The sequence below is a fragment of the Zootoca vivipara genome, chromosome 15 (assembly GCF_963506605.1).
Source record: "Zootoca vivipara chromosome 15, rZooViv1.1, whole genome shotgun sequence".
Classification (NCBI taxonomy): Eukaryota; Metazoa; Chordata; class Lepidosauria; order Squamata; family Lacertidae; genus Zootoca; species Zootoca vivipara.
This window is the reverse complement of record NC_083290.1, coordinates 12120766-12135170: the sequence shown is the minus strand read 5'-3', so window position 1 is coordinate 12135170 and position 14405 is coordinate 12120766. Positions and strand designations below refer to the sequence as shown.

The window sequence follows — 14405 nt, the reverse complement described above, 5'->3', positions numbered from 1 at the left end:
GTAGCGACATCTCTAGGTGCAAGGAGAGCCCGGGCGATTTCAAACGTCTCCTCTCCACAGACGCTGAAGAATGTCGCCCTCTTCATGGCATCGTTGGTGACTTCTTTCGCTTGCAGGAGGAAGTTGAAACGGGCGGCGTACCCTTCCCAGTCTCCTGATGCTGGTTTGAATGGCGAGAAGCTGCTGTCGGTTGCCATTCTGGGTTCCTTGGGTCCTGGAGCTGAAGCCTGGATGCACAGTGCGATGCAGCGGTGCAGCAGGTGGCGGTGCTGCGGTGCAGTGCGTGGTGGCGGTCAGCTCAGCAGAATCCCATCCTCGTCGCCAGTGAAATGTACTCGGAGTCGAGAGTGAATTTCATGCTCTTTATTCAGCTCATAGTCATCAAGGAGAAGAGGAGAAGAAGAATGGCTCTTTTCCCAAAACCATCTGCTTATATACATTATTTACACAATGGGCCTTGCGTGATTGGCTACTTCAGGGCTACACCTGTGGGCCAATTATATTGTGGATTGACTTCTGCCTGCAGCCTGATTGGCTGCTCCTACAGGCCAATCAGGTAGCAGATTCACTTCTGCCAGCCGCCTGATTGGCTGCTCCAGCAGGCCAATCAGGTTGCGGATTCACTTCCACCTGGAGTTGGATTGGGTAGCTCCTGCTGTTTCTGAATCCTATTGTTCTAGGATTCAGCTCAGTACATAACAGAAACCATGACATTAAGTCGATTACGGAGCACAGGGAGAGCTGGCAAAGCTGCTACACTGCGGAAGAGGAAGGAGGCGAGAAGCTTCTGAAAGCATGTGCTTTGTCTGTTAGACCTGGGATAGGAAACCTGTGGCTCTCAAGACGTTGACGGACTACAGCTCCCATCATCCCTGGCTATTGGGTATGCTGGCTGGGGCTGATGGGTGTCGGAGTCCATCAGTGTCTTGCGGGGCCCCCGTTTCCCCATCTCTGCTTGAGATCAAATGCTCTGGAAGGCTTTGCAGTAGCACTGCATGAATTTCTGTGGCACGACACCCGTGCGCCCTGCAACTGAGCACTGCACTGGCCCTATTGCATCTAGAATCCTGACTCCCTTAATTCTAACAAGCCTGTTCTTTTCCTACAACGCAACTCCGCTGAAGAAACCTTATTTTGACGAATTAAATGATGGTCAACCTGTATAGATTTGCGCCTGAGAAAGTCAAAAGTTACGAAGGAAGGAAGCTCGCTAGCTTTTGATTGTGGGCGACGCAATCTCGGAAGAGACGTTTCCTCCCTGTGGGGCAGGAAAGGAGGAATACCTCTTTTTGTGGTTGGGGTCAGGGTGGGATAGGGGCAGCCAGATCTGTGTGTCTCCAGTCCGCTTCAGATTCGCAGGTGTTGAATCCTGACTGCTTCGTCCTGTTTTGCATCGTTCTATAAAAGCTTCAAGAAATTCCACACACTTAGGGTAGGCATTTTACCATTAGCAATGACAACAATAATAAATATGCTACAGTGTCTCCTGGTTAAGAGAGTGAGCTTTCTACACAAGCAACATTTCCACAAGTCCGCTCGCCTAGATAAATTTGCTGAGTGGGGGTTGTTGGACGATGCTAGAGGTCTGCAGGGATTTAAGCATTGCACAAGATTACTAATTAACCTAATAACAATAATTAATAAAAAAATTTAGATGCACTGCACACTAAGGTTCCAGGGTTTCAGGGATGCGATGTGAGGTGTCAAGTAGCTTTGGTCACCTTGTGTTATGGAGCCCATCATCTCAAGTGCCAAAGACCAGGGCAAAGAGCATAAAATCTTCAGCATAAAATGAAATTATATAGTGAAGATGTCTTTTTGTATGCAATTTGCATTATTGTGGGGACTTTACCCTAAAGTATGCATTTTGGGGTACGTTCTGGGATCTCTTGCCTGAGAGCAGGGGCGTTGTTGGTGGGTGATCCAGGGGTCACAATCCCAGGGTCTTTTATTGGAGGTCCCCAATTAAAAGCGACCCACTTTTAATACCATAAGAAAAGCCTACAAGATCAGGACAATGGCCCGCCTTGTCCATCATTCTGTTCTCACAGTGGCCAACTAGATGCATATGGGGAACTGGCAAGCAGGCCCCCAGCAAAAAGAGCAGCCCTCTCCCCTCCTGCAGTTTCCAGCAGCTGGTATTCAGAAGCATTATTGCCTCCAACCGTGGAGGCAGAGCGTAGCGATCACGGCCAGTGGCCATTGACAGCCTTATCCTCCATGAATTGGCCCGATCCTCTTTGGAAGCCCTCCAAGTTGGTGGCTCTCACTGCCTCATGTGGACGTGAGTTCCATAGTTTAACTGGGCACTGTGTGAAGAAGGACTTTCTTTTATCTCTCCTGAACCTTCCAACATTCAGCTTCATTGGAGGTCTACGAGTTCTAGTTTCAGGAGAGAGGGAGAAGAAGCTTTTTCAGTCTACTTTCTTCACGTCATGCATAATTTTGTAAGTTTCTACTGTGTCATCTCTTGCCTTTTTGCTAAAACTCACAATTCCCAAATGCTGCAAATTTTCTTTGTAAGGGAATCACTCCATCTCCTTGATCTTTCTGGCTGCCCTTTTCAGAACCTTCTCCCAACTCTTTCAGTATTTCTTTTGAGCTGCTTATAAACTTCCAAAGAAAAACCTTTACTTACAAGGCAGCTGCAAAAAGTGCAGTGTTGGTGGGACCTCAGCCGGGCCCGGCCTTGTTAATTTCCCAGAGTCATCAAGACATGCCGATAAGAATATGCAAATTTTAATGCAGGTATTTGCCATCAGACTGCACCATGATTCCTTCAGCAATGTTTCTCCTGGAAGGAGCGAGATGATAATCTCCTTATGAGATTTAAGGAGCGTAGCATGTGTTAGCAAGTTGCGTGGGGAGCGGGTTTGGGGGGAGACTTGTGGCCAGCTTCCAATGGTTCCTTGAAGAGTCCTTATTTGCGGGCTCCTGAATCAGAGAACTGCAACCCTAAAATGTAACTCACAGATGTCATTGCCAAATGCCTTTCTGGCTGGCTCTGCAGTCAGGAATTGGCGTTTGCCAAGGATTTCTTGACGTGACTGCTGGTTACAGGGTCCAGAAAGGGGGTGTTCTGTGTTTACCACTTCGCCTTGAAGGAGCTCAAATATCAAACTGAAATTATGCAAGCAGCTAAAATATCTGGCATTCCCCCTTTGCCTGACCAGTCTGCGTGCTTGATTCTGGACTCAGAAGTTTCGTTTTCTCCCTCCCCCCCCCAACCTAAGAACATCCTTTTTGCCAGGCTCTTGTAGGCATCTGGCTCGCCTCTGTGAAAACAAGACGCTGTGTTTGATGGGCTCATCCAGCAGGATCTCCTTATGTCCCTGTGATCACATGCTCCAGCCCCTTCTTGGCAATGGGCAGATTAAAGTTTTTGTGGTAGATTCGTTCCTTGATCTCAGCCAGGTAGATCCTCAGTGCTATCTAGTCCAGGCTGGGTCTTCTGAGGAGTCTTCCGGCTGATTTTGTTTCTGAAAACCAGAGGCATCCAAACTCTGCCCTCTGTGCGTTCTCTCTAGAGAGACGCTCTGGTACCAACCTGTCTATTTTTATTTTCTGTCTCCTTTCTGACATCCTTCCTCTTTCCATTCTGACTGGCCTAGGAGGTATTATTCAGCAGGCAATCGCCCTGCATTGGGGGTGGAAGGATCCTCCCATTTTGCTTCTCTCCGTTTTTCATTTTTCCAATAATTACCGGTAGTTCACCACATTTCTGCAGCAATTTTTGATGCTTAAAAAAAAAATTCTCATAAGAATTCGTAGAATTTTAGTGTGAATTTCTCCTAATAAGCATATTTTTGTGTATAGTTTGGACTAATGTACTGTACATATTTTTGCAAGTGCAAAAATAGCATTTTTGTAAGTTATTTTTCTATATTGTTTCATTTTTATGCAAACTTTCCGCTAATATGGGCATTTTTTAAACTTTTCCTGGTTGGAGAACTTCATCACCAGAAGATGCTGATGCATATTCCTTGTGTTACCAGTATTTGCTATAATTGTTTTGACTTTTGCATGCTTCTTTCAAGTCTCTCTCTTGCTCAGAACAACTGTCAGGTCCTTCTTTGCACCGTTTGATTGACTTACAAACTGGGACCCTGGCCTCCCAGCCAATCACAGAGAAGGTGCCTGAGGGGCTACAATTTTTTCTGTTTACAAAGAACCTCTTTTTATGCTTGCCACTGTCAATTTGAGCTCTCTTATAAGATGCATCTCCTTCACACATCTCCGGTCCCACCACGCCACAACTCCAGCCCCCTGCTGCCCAAACTGCCACCAAAGACTTACAAGAGGGAACTCTCCCACCCTCCTTTGCACAGACACTCTTTGCTAGAGAACGCGGAAACTCCTCAATGACCTTCGCAGCAGTAGTCATGGACACTGGAATTGTAGCTGTAAAGTACCCGTTTTCTTTTAATTTATTCCAGCAAGGCAGTGGATTTGAGTACTTTGGAAAGTTAACACTTGTACCCAGAGTGCTGCTGGTCGTTCTCAAGCAAGAACAGCAAGAACCACCTCCTGCCGCCCTCGGCCTTCATACCCACTTGCAACAGCATTCTCCTCAGGGGATCAGTAGCACTGCCTTCTCCTCCTCCTCCTCCTCTTCCTCCTCCTCCTCCTCCTCCTCAGTGCCGACCGTTTTGCCAGTACAAAGAATATAGATAGTAAAAGCAGATATTTTACTTCACCCGTAAATCTGATAAGAATTGTCAGCAAAAAAGAGAGAGCAGTGTAGCCAATAACAGCAGTTATCTTCCAGAAAGCCCCCTCTGTGTCTAAAATTCCTACCTGGAAATCAGAATCATTTGTCGATCTTTGTATTCACCAAATGGATTCAGAGCAAGACCCTGATTTATCCCACCAATGGCAAGCCTGGAGAAAGGCTGCATGTAAGTGGTTGGCGGACCTATTCGTTGATCATAGGTTCCAGCACATAAGCTTTTAGATTAAACCCATTTATCATAAGCGAGGCCGGGACACAAGGGGTCGAAGGTCGCAGGCTTCGCTAAGGAATTAATCTGGGCGTCGCATTATTAGCACACGTTGGCAAGCACAGGTTGGAGCTTGGAAGGCTGCTTGTTTCAAAATCCTAGGGTTAAGATGGCGCGTCCCTTAAGACCTCTTGACTGCCCTATAATCACAGTTATAATAAGAGTGCTTGACAAGTGGATGAAAAGATAGATGCTCTCCCTGTTTTTCTCTGTCTTTCTCTTTCTCTCTCACACACACTTCCAATTATAGAGAGGTTAAGGCAGGCATCCCCAAACTTCAGCCCTCCAGATGTTTTGGACTACAATTCCCATCTTCCCCAGCCACTGGTCCTGTTAGCTAGGGATCATGGGAGTTGTAGGCCAAAACATCTGGAGGGCCGCAGTTTGGGGATGCCTGAGTTAAGGTGTTACTGTACTTGCATTTGCCTGCCAGCTGCTGCTGCTGCTGCTTCTTCTTCTTCTTCTTCTTCTTCTTCTTCTTCTTCTTCTTCTTCTTCTTCTTCTTCTTCTTCTTCTTCTTCTTCTTCTTCTTCTTCTTCTTCTTCTTCTTCTTCTCCTCCTCCTCCTCCTGTGATCACTTGTAGCCGAGTAAGATTGTCTTTCATAAAACATGGTTTTAACAATGAGTCCGTAAATGACTGTGGAGGCCAATTCTGGATCCACACGCCCTTTCATAGTGGGGACATTGGTTACTGGGTGGGAGTTGATCATGGTGTGAATTTGCCAAATGTGCCTTCCTCTTAGCACGTTTCTCCCTTACGTCCTGAGTTCGAGTGTCTTCAAAGCCCATGACACCTTTGGTCAAGGCCAGGGCCGGCCCTAAGGCAAGGCTGGGTGGCGCAATGCGCCAGGGGGCGCTGCGCCCGCCAGACAGCCTTCCCCTGCACGCCGGCTCGAGTTGCAGTGCCCCGCCGGCAGCGCCACCCTCGCCCACCTCTTCTCGGGCTGCAGGCACCGTCGTGGGGAAGCTGGCCGCGAGCCTCCCATCGGTGCGGCAGCCAGGGCTCCCTGGACGGCAGTGGCGTGCAGCCGTTTCGGCAGAGCAGGCAGAGGCGGAGCACAGCTGGCAGCATCCCCGTCCGTCAGGCCGCCCCCTCCAATGGCCTGCTGTGCCTGGCAGAGGGCGAGAAGCAGAAGGCACGGCATGGCAGCGTCGGGGGGGGGGGAATGGACTCTCCGTCCCTCCGGAGGGAAATGTGAGGGATCCCTGTACCACTGGTCAAGGCTGTTCTCCAATTGGAGCACTCGCAAGCAAGTGTTTCCCAATTGTCAGTGTTTATACTAGATTTTTTAAAGATTTGCCTTGAGGCAGTCTTTAAACCTCTTTTGTTGACCACCAGCATTACGCTTTCCATTCTTAAGTTTGGAATAGAGTAGTTGCTTTGGAAGACTATCATCAGGCATCCGCACAACATGACCAGTCCAATGAAGTTGATGTTGAAAAATCATTGCTTCAACACCGGTGATCTTTGCTTCTTCCAGCACACTGGTATTACGGTAGTTCACTGGTATTAACTGTTATACAGCAATTAGGTTTAAAATAGAAATAAAAGTGTAACACGGAATAATGTAGACAAATTCAGTATAAAAATCACACATAAAGCAGAAACTTTGAAATCTTTGTTAAGCAGCCTTATCAGCTAAAAATCTTCCAGCTGCCATTAAAACAAAGACAAGTGGTATCGAAACAGTCTTTTAAGTTTTGAAGTGGTATTTGAAAAGTCCTGAAGTGTTGGGTTTTTTTAGGTATTGATGTATGTAAATGAAGTATAGAGCTGGTGCTCTATGGAACATACCTGGGGCAAATGCTTAAAATGTCCAGCTATGATCAGAGCTGTCTAAAGTTGCCTTGAGATGTTCCATGCCAGCGACCCCCAACCTTTTGTGGGTTATGTACCATATGCAACACTCATTTTCACAGAAATCAGGAGACAAGGGTCCATCTCAAGCTCAGACAACAGGCTGATTTGTCCCCGTTCTTGAGTTCTTTGCATTTAATCTGGTGTCACCCAGGAAAGTAAACTGCCAAATATTTTATATTTGCAATGTACCAAAATGTGCCACAACAGCTTCAAAAGCAGTTGCAAGCGCACATCCCCCCCCCCTCAGTGTGTTTCTGAATATTCCTATGTGGCAGAAATATTGGCAGGCTTTTAGCAGCTTTTACAAGTGTGGAGGAGCGATGACAAGTGCATCCTTTGAAAATGATTAGGGCAGGTGGGAGATCTTTGTTTTGCAACGAGTTAGGCTGTGCAAGATGAGAAGCGCTCATCACAGGACTGGGGTAGCCATTGATGGTTTAGGACTCCAGGGACTAGTTCCCTTGGATGTGTGTCTTGCATTGTGCCACTACAGGTCAGAAGGGGTTCATGGTAAGGGCTGCTCCTCCATGCAAAATGGCAGCTCTCCGCTTGTTGAAAGCTGTTATGCAGGAATTCCTCCACCCAACGTGGGGCTCGAACCCACAGCCCTGAAATTAAGAGTCTCATGGTCTACTGACTGAGCTATCTAGCCTCGGACTATGACTCCCAACAACTTTCTTGCAGGTGTGTGGTATATAGGTTGTCCGTATGCAAATTTGCTGTTAAAAGGAGGGGAATGGCAAGCTTTCAGCTTCAGTCCTAATTGCTGAAAGTGTAGGCCAGGTTTATCCTTTGGAGTTTTATCTCTGTCTCGACACTTGGTTGCTTAACACTTGACACTTGGTTTGCTTAACAAAGAGCCCTTGACGCTTTGTTGCCTGGGGAAGAAGAGAGAAGGGAACGCTATTGATTTTGTTCTCTTTTTTAATGCTGGCTTTTATCCTCCCGAGTTTTCCTCTAGAAGGAAAAGGAGCTACTGTAGAGCTAGACGGCAGACCTGAATCCCTCTCCACTTCAAATTTTTGAAGCAAAACAGGCCAGGAAGGTAAAAAAACCTTGAGAGAAGCATTGGAGATCACAGTGGCAGAAAGAGACGGAGCAGGGCTGAGTAGCTGGCTGCATTTGGATGACGTGATGAACTGTTGTTTAGTGTAGCACTCAAACACAACCAGTTATTTGGAATGAGCCAAGGCAAGCCTTGGACCTATGCGCTCGCCTTGACTCCTCCAGCATGGCCATGAGTCGGGAAGCTCTCACTTCCGTTTTTGATTGACTGCTGTTTAGTGTTGCATCTGAATGCTAAACTGCAGTTAATCTTAACTGTGCACACGCCAATTTAATAACCCATGCTTGAATTGGAAATAAAGGACTCCTTCAAATAAAACTCCGTAAAGTCGAGGGTGTGGCCACACTCAGGGTCGTAGGAAGGTAGGGGCGGTAGGGGCGGGCCGCCCCGAGCGGCAGGCTCCAAGGGGCACCATTGCGGGTGCCCACCCCGCCCCCGGAACACGTGTCACGCCCCCAGAACGTGCGCCACGGCCCTCCGGGAGGCGTGCCCCACTCCCGGAATGTGCGTCCCGCCCCCAGAACGGGCGCCAGCCCCGCCCCTGGTGCCAGAGCATGAAGCTCCGCCACTGACCACACTATTCTGTCTATCCCTTCATAACAAATGACTGCTGGTAAGGTCCTCTTATCCTCCATTAATATGTCCAATCCCCTGGCTGGCCTTCAACACACAAGTCTTCCAGATCTGTTCTCGAACAGCATCCTCTCTCATTCTGGCACTAGCGTTTTCAAGTGGCCTAATCGGTTGTGACTTTCCTTTGAGCAAACTGGCCTTTGGTTCCTAAAGCACAGCCAGCTCCCTTAAAGGCTTGGAGTCACTGTCGTTGCCTATCAAGCAATATGTAACTAGATGGAATATTTTTAGCTCGCTCAGCCCGGGCCTTTTCCTCCTTTTCCCAAACCCACTCAAAGGTCAGATTTTGCTTTTCTTGGGCTGTAACGTTTGCCAGATTCATTGGGGAGATCAGGGGTAGCCTTCCAATGATGCTGGACTCCAAAGCCCATCATCCCTGACCATTAGCCTTGCTGCTGGGATTTGGAGTCCAAAAACTCGTGGCGAGCCACAGATTCCCCGCCCCTAAATTAATCCTGTTTTTTTTAAATGCATTTAAAAAACGCATGCACATAAGTGTGCGTTTTAAAATGCATATATGAATGGAAGTAAAGCACAAAATGTATTATGTTGCAGGACAATGCATTGCAAAAAATTCCTATATTTGGCAGAATTGAGTACAAAAATGCGCATGGGAGAAATTTGCACTAAAATGCTGGTGAATTTTCCTGAGGACTTTTAAAAATGGCAAAGGGACGCTTCCCATCCCTGGGCCAGGGCTCACCTGAAGTTCGTACCATGAACGTGATGCTGCTTTTGGCTTTCTTCCCAGTGCCGTAGAAAGTAAGACAACGCCAGGAGGTGACACATGGAAGAGTCAAAATGCAGGCTGGGGACATATGGGGGGAATTGCAGCATTCCGCTGAAACCAGCGGTTTACCAGAAGGGGCATAGAAGCGCCAAGACGCCCTGAGGGTTCTCCAGGAAAGCTTGCAGGACATAAAATTAGATCCCTTTTTAACATAGCTTTAGAACAGGCATCCCCAAACTGTGGCCCTCCAGATGTTTTGGCCTACAACTCCCATGATCCCTAGCTAACAGGACCAGTGGTCGGGGAAGATGGGAATTGGCAGTCCAAAACATCTGGAGGGCCGAAGTTTGGGGATGCCTGCTTTAGAAATAATTGAATGACTCATTTTGGAGCAGGTAACCTAGAATAAAATAGCAACTGCTGCAAATCCCCCTTAATTGTAGAAGTTTGCAAAGGTTGTAGAATGAGTTTTAGTCCGTCCTGGACTAAGCATTCCGGATTCCTGCAAGTAGCAAGCTATATTATAGTGAGTGAGGAGCATGCAACAGGACAGGGATGTTTTCCAAAAGCAAAGCAAAAAACCCTGCAGAAGGCAACAGCAGACAAAGAGCTTTTCCGAATTCCAATATCTCATTTTTCTCTACTTTTCTGCTACTTTTTTTTTAAAGAAAACAATAGAAGCTTATTTCCTACAGAAATCAGCCAAAAAGGATGTCGCTGCCTCCCCCTCTTTAAGGAACAAAAAGATTTGCAATCTCAAGAAAAATAGATTTGTTTGGGAGGGCTGTTTATAAAGGAGATCTGTTCCCAGTAGGTTTACTTTAGTTATTTACTGCACTGATTCGTCGCTTTTTAAATTAAACTCAAAGCGACTTAAATAAGGCATCCCACGTGGAGCTATAGCAGGGGCCCTCAGGTAAACGGTCCGAGCTGCTTTCAATGAAGTTTTAATTCTATAATGGGAAAGGGCTTTTTTTTTTTTTGGCTTGGGGATGGCACACTACTGGTGGGTGGGGCAATGGGTTGTATTGTATAGGAAACTGTGTTCATTAGGACCACGCAAAAGGAAGAGCACATCTCTGAATCCTTCATCCAGACAACTGAGAAGCACCTTTGCGGTCAAAGGTGACATTTGACCATGCAGAAGCACTTGACAAGAGTTCCCAAGGGCCGGTCAGAGGGGCCTGGGGGCCATATTTTGCCCCTGAGCCTGAGGTTCCCTATAAGGCAGAGATATGGCCTGAGACACACTGCAGCCCTGTTCCAACCCAGGAAGCCTGAACCATTCAGAAGCCCCTGGTGGGTGAGAGCAGGCACTCTTGGGGTAACAAGAGCAGCAGGCAATATTTCCAAGCTTGGGAATATGATTATTATTATTACTATTTGGAGCGTGTTTATCAGGTTCACCCCGAGTACAAGGCAGGCCTTATGGCCCTCAAATTGTTCCTTTACAGCCAAGCAGGGGAATCTGTGACCCTTCACCACACATTTGGCACCCGGTCTAAAGCAGTGTTTCCCAACCTTGTGCCTACAGCTGTTTTCGGACTACAATTCCCATCATTCCCGACCACTGGTCTTGCTAGCTAGGGATGATGGGAGTTGTAGTCCCAAAACATCTGGAGGCACAAGGTTGGGAAACACTGGTCTAAAGCAATGCCTTTCTCAAGGACAGCATTGCTTTAGACCGGGTGCCAAATGTGTGGTGGTGGTGGTCTTTTTAAAAATTTGAAGTTTTGGGGTTGTTGTTTTTTAAAGCTTTTAGCTTTCTCTAACTTTAATACTAAGCCGTCTTGTTTTTGTTTTGTTTTCCATTTTATCGAGTGGGTGGTTTGATTTTCTGTTTTCTATTCCTGTACGCTGGCCTGTCATCTGATTTTTTTCTCTTCTGTTCTCTCTTTATTTTAGAAAAGTGTTATAGCCATTTTATTAAACACACACACACACAACCCTGCCTCTGATATCTTGTGCCGGTAATCCGAGACCCCTGCTTGGCACGCTGTGCTTGTTATCATTTCTCACAAATAGATAACGGGGAGTGAGGAAAGGACAGGAAACGGGCAGATGTTGTTTTGCCAGAGGGGACGGATGGATGACAGGCAGGGAGTCGTCTAAAGATGTCTTGTCAACATGCGCCATCTCCCCCAGCTGAAGAAGGGGTGACATCGCTTGCAGAAACCTTTGGGGAGTTTATGCTTTTGGGTCTTTGACTGCTCCCAGCGTGGGAGCAGCGCGACTCTTGCGCGGCGATGCCGTTTCCACTTGCCTGTTTTCTCTTTCTCTTCCACAAATGGTTCACTTGTTAAAAAATGACAATGGGCTTCAGCATTGGCTGGTTGAGCATCCCGTGACGGCTGCTCTTGATGCCTGTGTCTGTAAAGTTTCTGTGTGTGTTGTTGTTGTTGTTTTGGCACTTGCTGATACCTTTCCTCCCCCTCTTTCTTTGCAGAGTTAATCAACTCATGATGCCTCCAGCCTCTGTGAAAGTCTAAGGCGGTGAGTAAACCAAGAGAGATGTGTGCGTCTTCTGTGTGTGTGTGTGCAGGTTGGAAGGTGGTTGCCGGGCCTTTGGGCTGATATGTTGAAGGGGAGCTAAATGTGTTGAAGGGGAGCATCTTCAAATACCTGAAGGGTTGTCCCATGGAAGAGAGAGCAAGCTTGTTTTCCGCTGCTCCAGAGCCAATGGATCCAAAATGCAAGGGGGGGAGATTCTGACGAAACCTTAGGAGTGCGCTGGCTGTTGGCCTTAATAAACATGGATTGAGTGACAAAACCTTAGAAAGAACAACTTTCATATCTATATATCTATTTAAAAAAAAGGTAAAGGACCCCTGACAGTTAAGTCCAGTCATGAACGACTCTGGGGTTGCGGCGCTCATCTTGCTTTACTGGCCGAGGGAGCCGACGTTTGTCCGCAGACAGTTTTTCCGGGTCACGTGGCCAGCATGACTAAGCCGCTTCTGGTGAACCGGAGCAGCGCACGGAAACGCCGTATACCTTCCCGCCGGAGCAGTACCCATTTATCTACTTGCACTTTGACGTGCTTTCAAACTGCTAGGTTGGCAGGAGCAGGGACCGAGCAATGGGAGCTCACCCCGTTGCAGGGATTCGAACCGCCGACCTTCCAATCGGCAAGCCCAAGAGGCTCAGTGGTTTAGACCACAGCGCCACCCGCATCCCCATCTACATATCTTGAATATTTTTTCTGATAACAATTTTCATATGCTTACATATCAAATCCAAATTTGCATTGACTGACTCCCCCCCCAGTTTCCACCCCCCCTTTTATTTTCCTTGCATTGAATTATTTTCCCACTTAATTTCAAATTATTTTTCACCTCATAATTCTACCTTCAGTTCATAAATGCTACTACAATCCTGCTAATGCTTCCACATTTTTACAGCGCTCTTTAAAATAATCTATTAAAAAGTTCCCCATTCACTAGTACATTTTTTCTTTGTCTTGGTGCCTGATCTTACCCGGAAAGTTTTGCCATTTCAGCATAGTCTTATCATCTTAGTCCTCCATTCTTCTTTCGTTGGTACACCTCATCTTTCCACCTCTGGACAGAAAGAAGAACTTTCTGACAGTAAGAACTGTTTGACAGTGAACACACCACCTTCAGAGGTGGTGGACTCACCTTCACTGGAGGTTTTTAAACAGACGTTGGATGGCCATCTCGATTCTTTAGCTGTGATTCCTGCATTGCAAGGGGTTGGACTAGATGACCCTCAGGGGTCCCTTCCAGCTCTACAGTTCTATGGTTCTGTGATTGCCTGCAGAGGGAGGCCTACGCCCACAGCCTGGGTAGACACTCGCGTTTACTCCTGCTCCTGGTTTGTGAAGCTTTGTGTGCATTACATTACATTAGCCACAATCCAGATCTGTCTTGTAGGGTGGTGGTTTGTTGTTGTTGTTGTTGTTGTTTGGAGAAATGTTGCATTTGGGGGGACACGGGGGACGCTGTGGGTTAATCCACAGAGCCCTAGGGCTTGCCGATCAGAAAGTCAAATCTCTGCAACAGGGTGAGCTCCCGTTGTTCAGTCCCTGCTCCTGCCAACCTACTCCTAGCAGTTCGAAAGCACATAAGTGCAAGTAGATAAATAGGTAGATAAATATCTTCTCTGGCGGGAAGATAAACAGTGTTTCTATGCGCTGCTCTGGTTCGCCAGAAGTGGCTTAGTCATGCTGGCCACATGACCTGGAAGCTGCACGCCGGCTCCCTCGGCCAGTAAAGCGAGATGAGCGCTGCAACCCCAGAGTCGTCCGCGACTGGACCTAACGGTCAGGGGTCCCTTTACCTTTGCCTTTACCCTAAAAACAGCTTCGATCTGTTTTGAAAACATAAGCCATATATGAAGATATCCATGCTGCCTCTCAGCTGACTGAGTGCGGCTCAGAAACACATCCGACCGTAGAAATGTGTACAATGACATTTGAAGGGTAGTTGGAGGTCTGTGTGTGTGTGTGTGTGTGTGTGTGTGTGTGTGTGTGTATCTTGCAGTGTTTTAAGCCATTAATATGCACATCGCCTAAGGCTTCCTTGCAGCCAGGAAGCCTGTGGAACCACAATGCAGAAGCCTTTTGTTTGTTTGTTTTTAAAAATAATTCTTATTGATTTTTTGACATATAACAACAAAACATACATCACCAACACACCAACCCCCACAGCATTACCTAAAATAGAGAACAAGAAACACACATAAAAACATTAACATAGTATATTACGACATCTAAGACAACCCCCAACTTTTCCAGTTAAAATATATAGAGTTTGGGATATACTCGCTGTATATGAAATACGACCCGGCGTATAAGACAACCCCCGACTTTTGAGAATATTTTCCTGGGTTAAAAAGTAGTCTTATACGCAGGAATATACAGTATCTAAACATAATAATAATAATAAAACAAAAACATACATATATAGTTGAAAAACCATTCATCTTTTTTGACATTGTAGGTTGACCTCCTCAGCCCCCCTTACTGTGGTTCATCTTATACTCTCTTTGGCGATTTCATAATCATCATCTTAACATTGTTTCTTTCTACCTTAAACGTGTTTATACCTTTTAAATTTTACACCAAAATTCTATCATTATCCTTTTCATTATAG

General features: G+C 46.6%; 1 protein-coding gene across 3 annotated transcripts in view; it reads left to right on the top strand.

Moving 5' to 3' along the window:
• SPNS2 (SPNS lysolipid transporter 2, sphingosine-1-phosphate) overlaps positions 1-14405 on the top strand; it is a 106943-nt gene that overhangs the window by 87168 nt on the left and 5370 nt on the right. For all 3 annotated transcript variants that reach the window (XR_004693984.2, XR_004693985.2, XM_035139291.2), the window contains one exon: positions 11738-11784. Coding sequence is in view for 1 of the 3 variants with exons in the window: in XM_035139291.2 (XP_034995182.2) it covers positions 11738-11780 (43 nt within the window). In the remaining 2 variants the exon portion in view is untranslated. The remainder of the gene's footprint in view (positions 1-11737; positions 11785-14405) is intronic.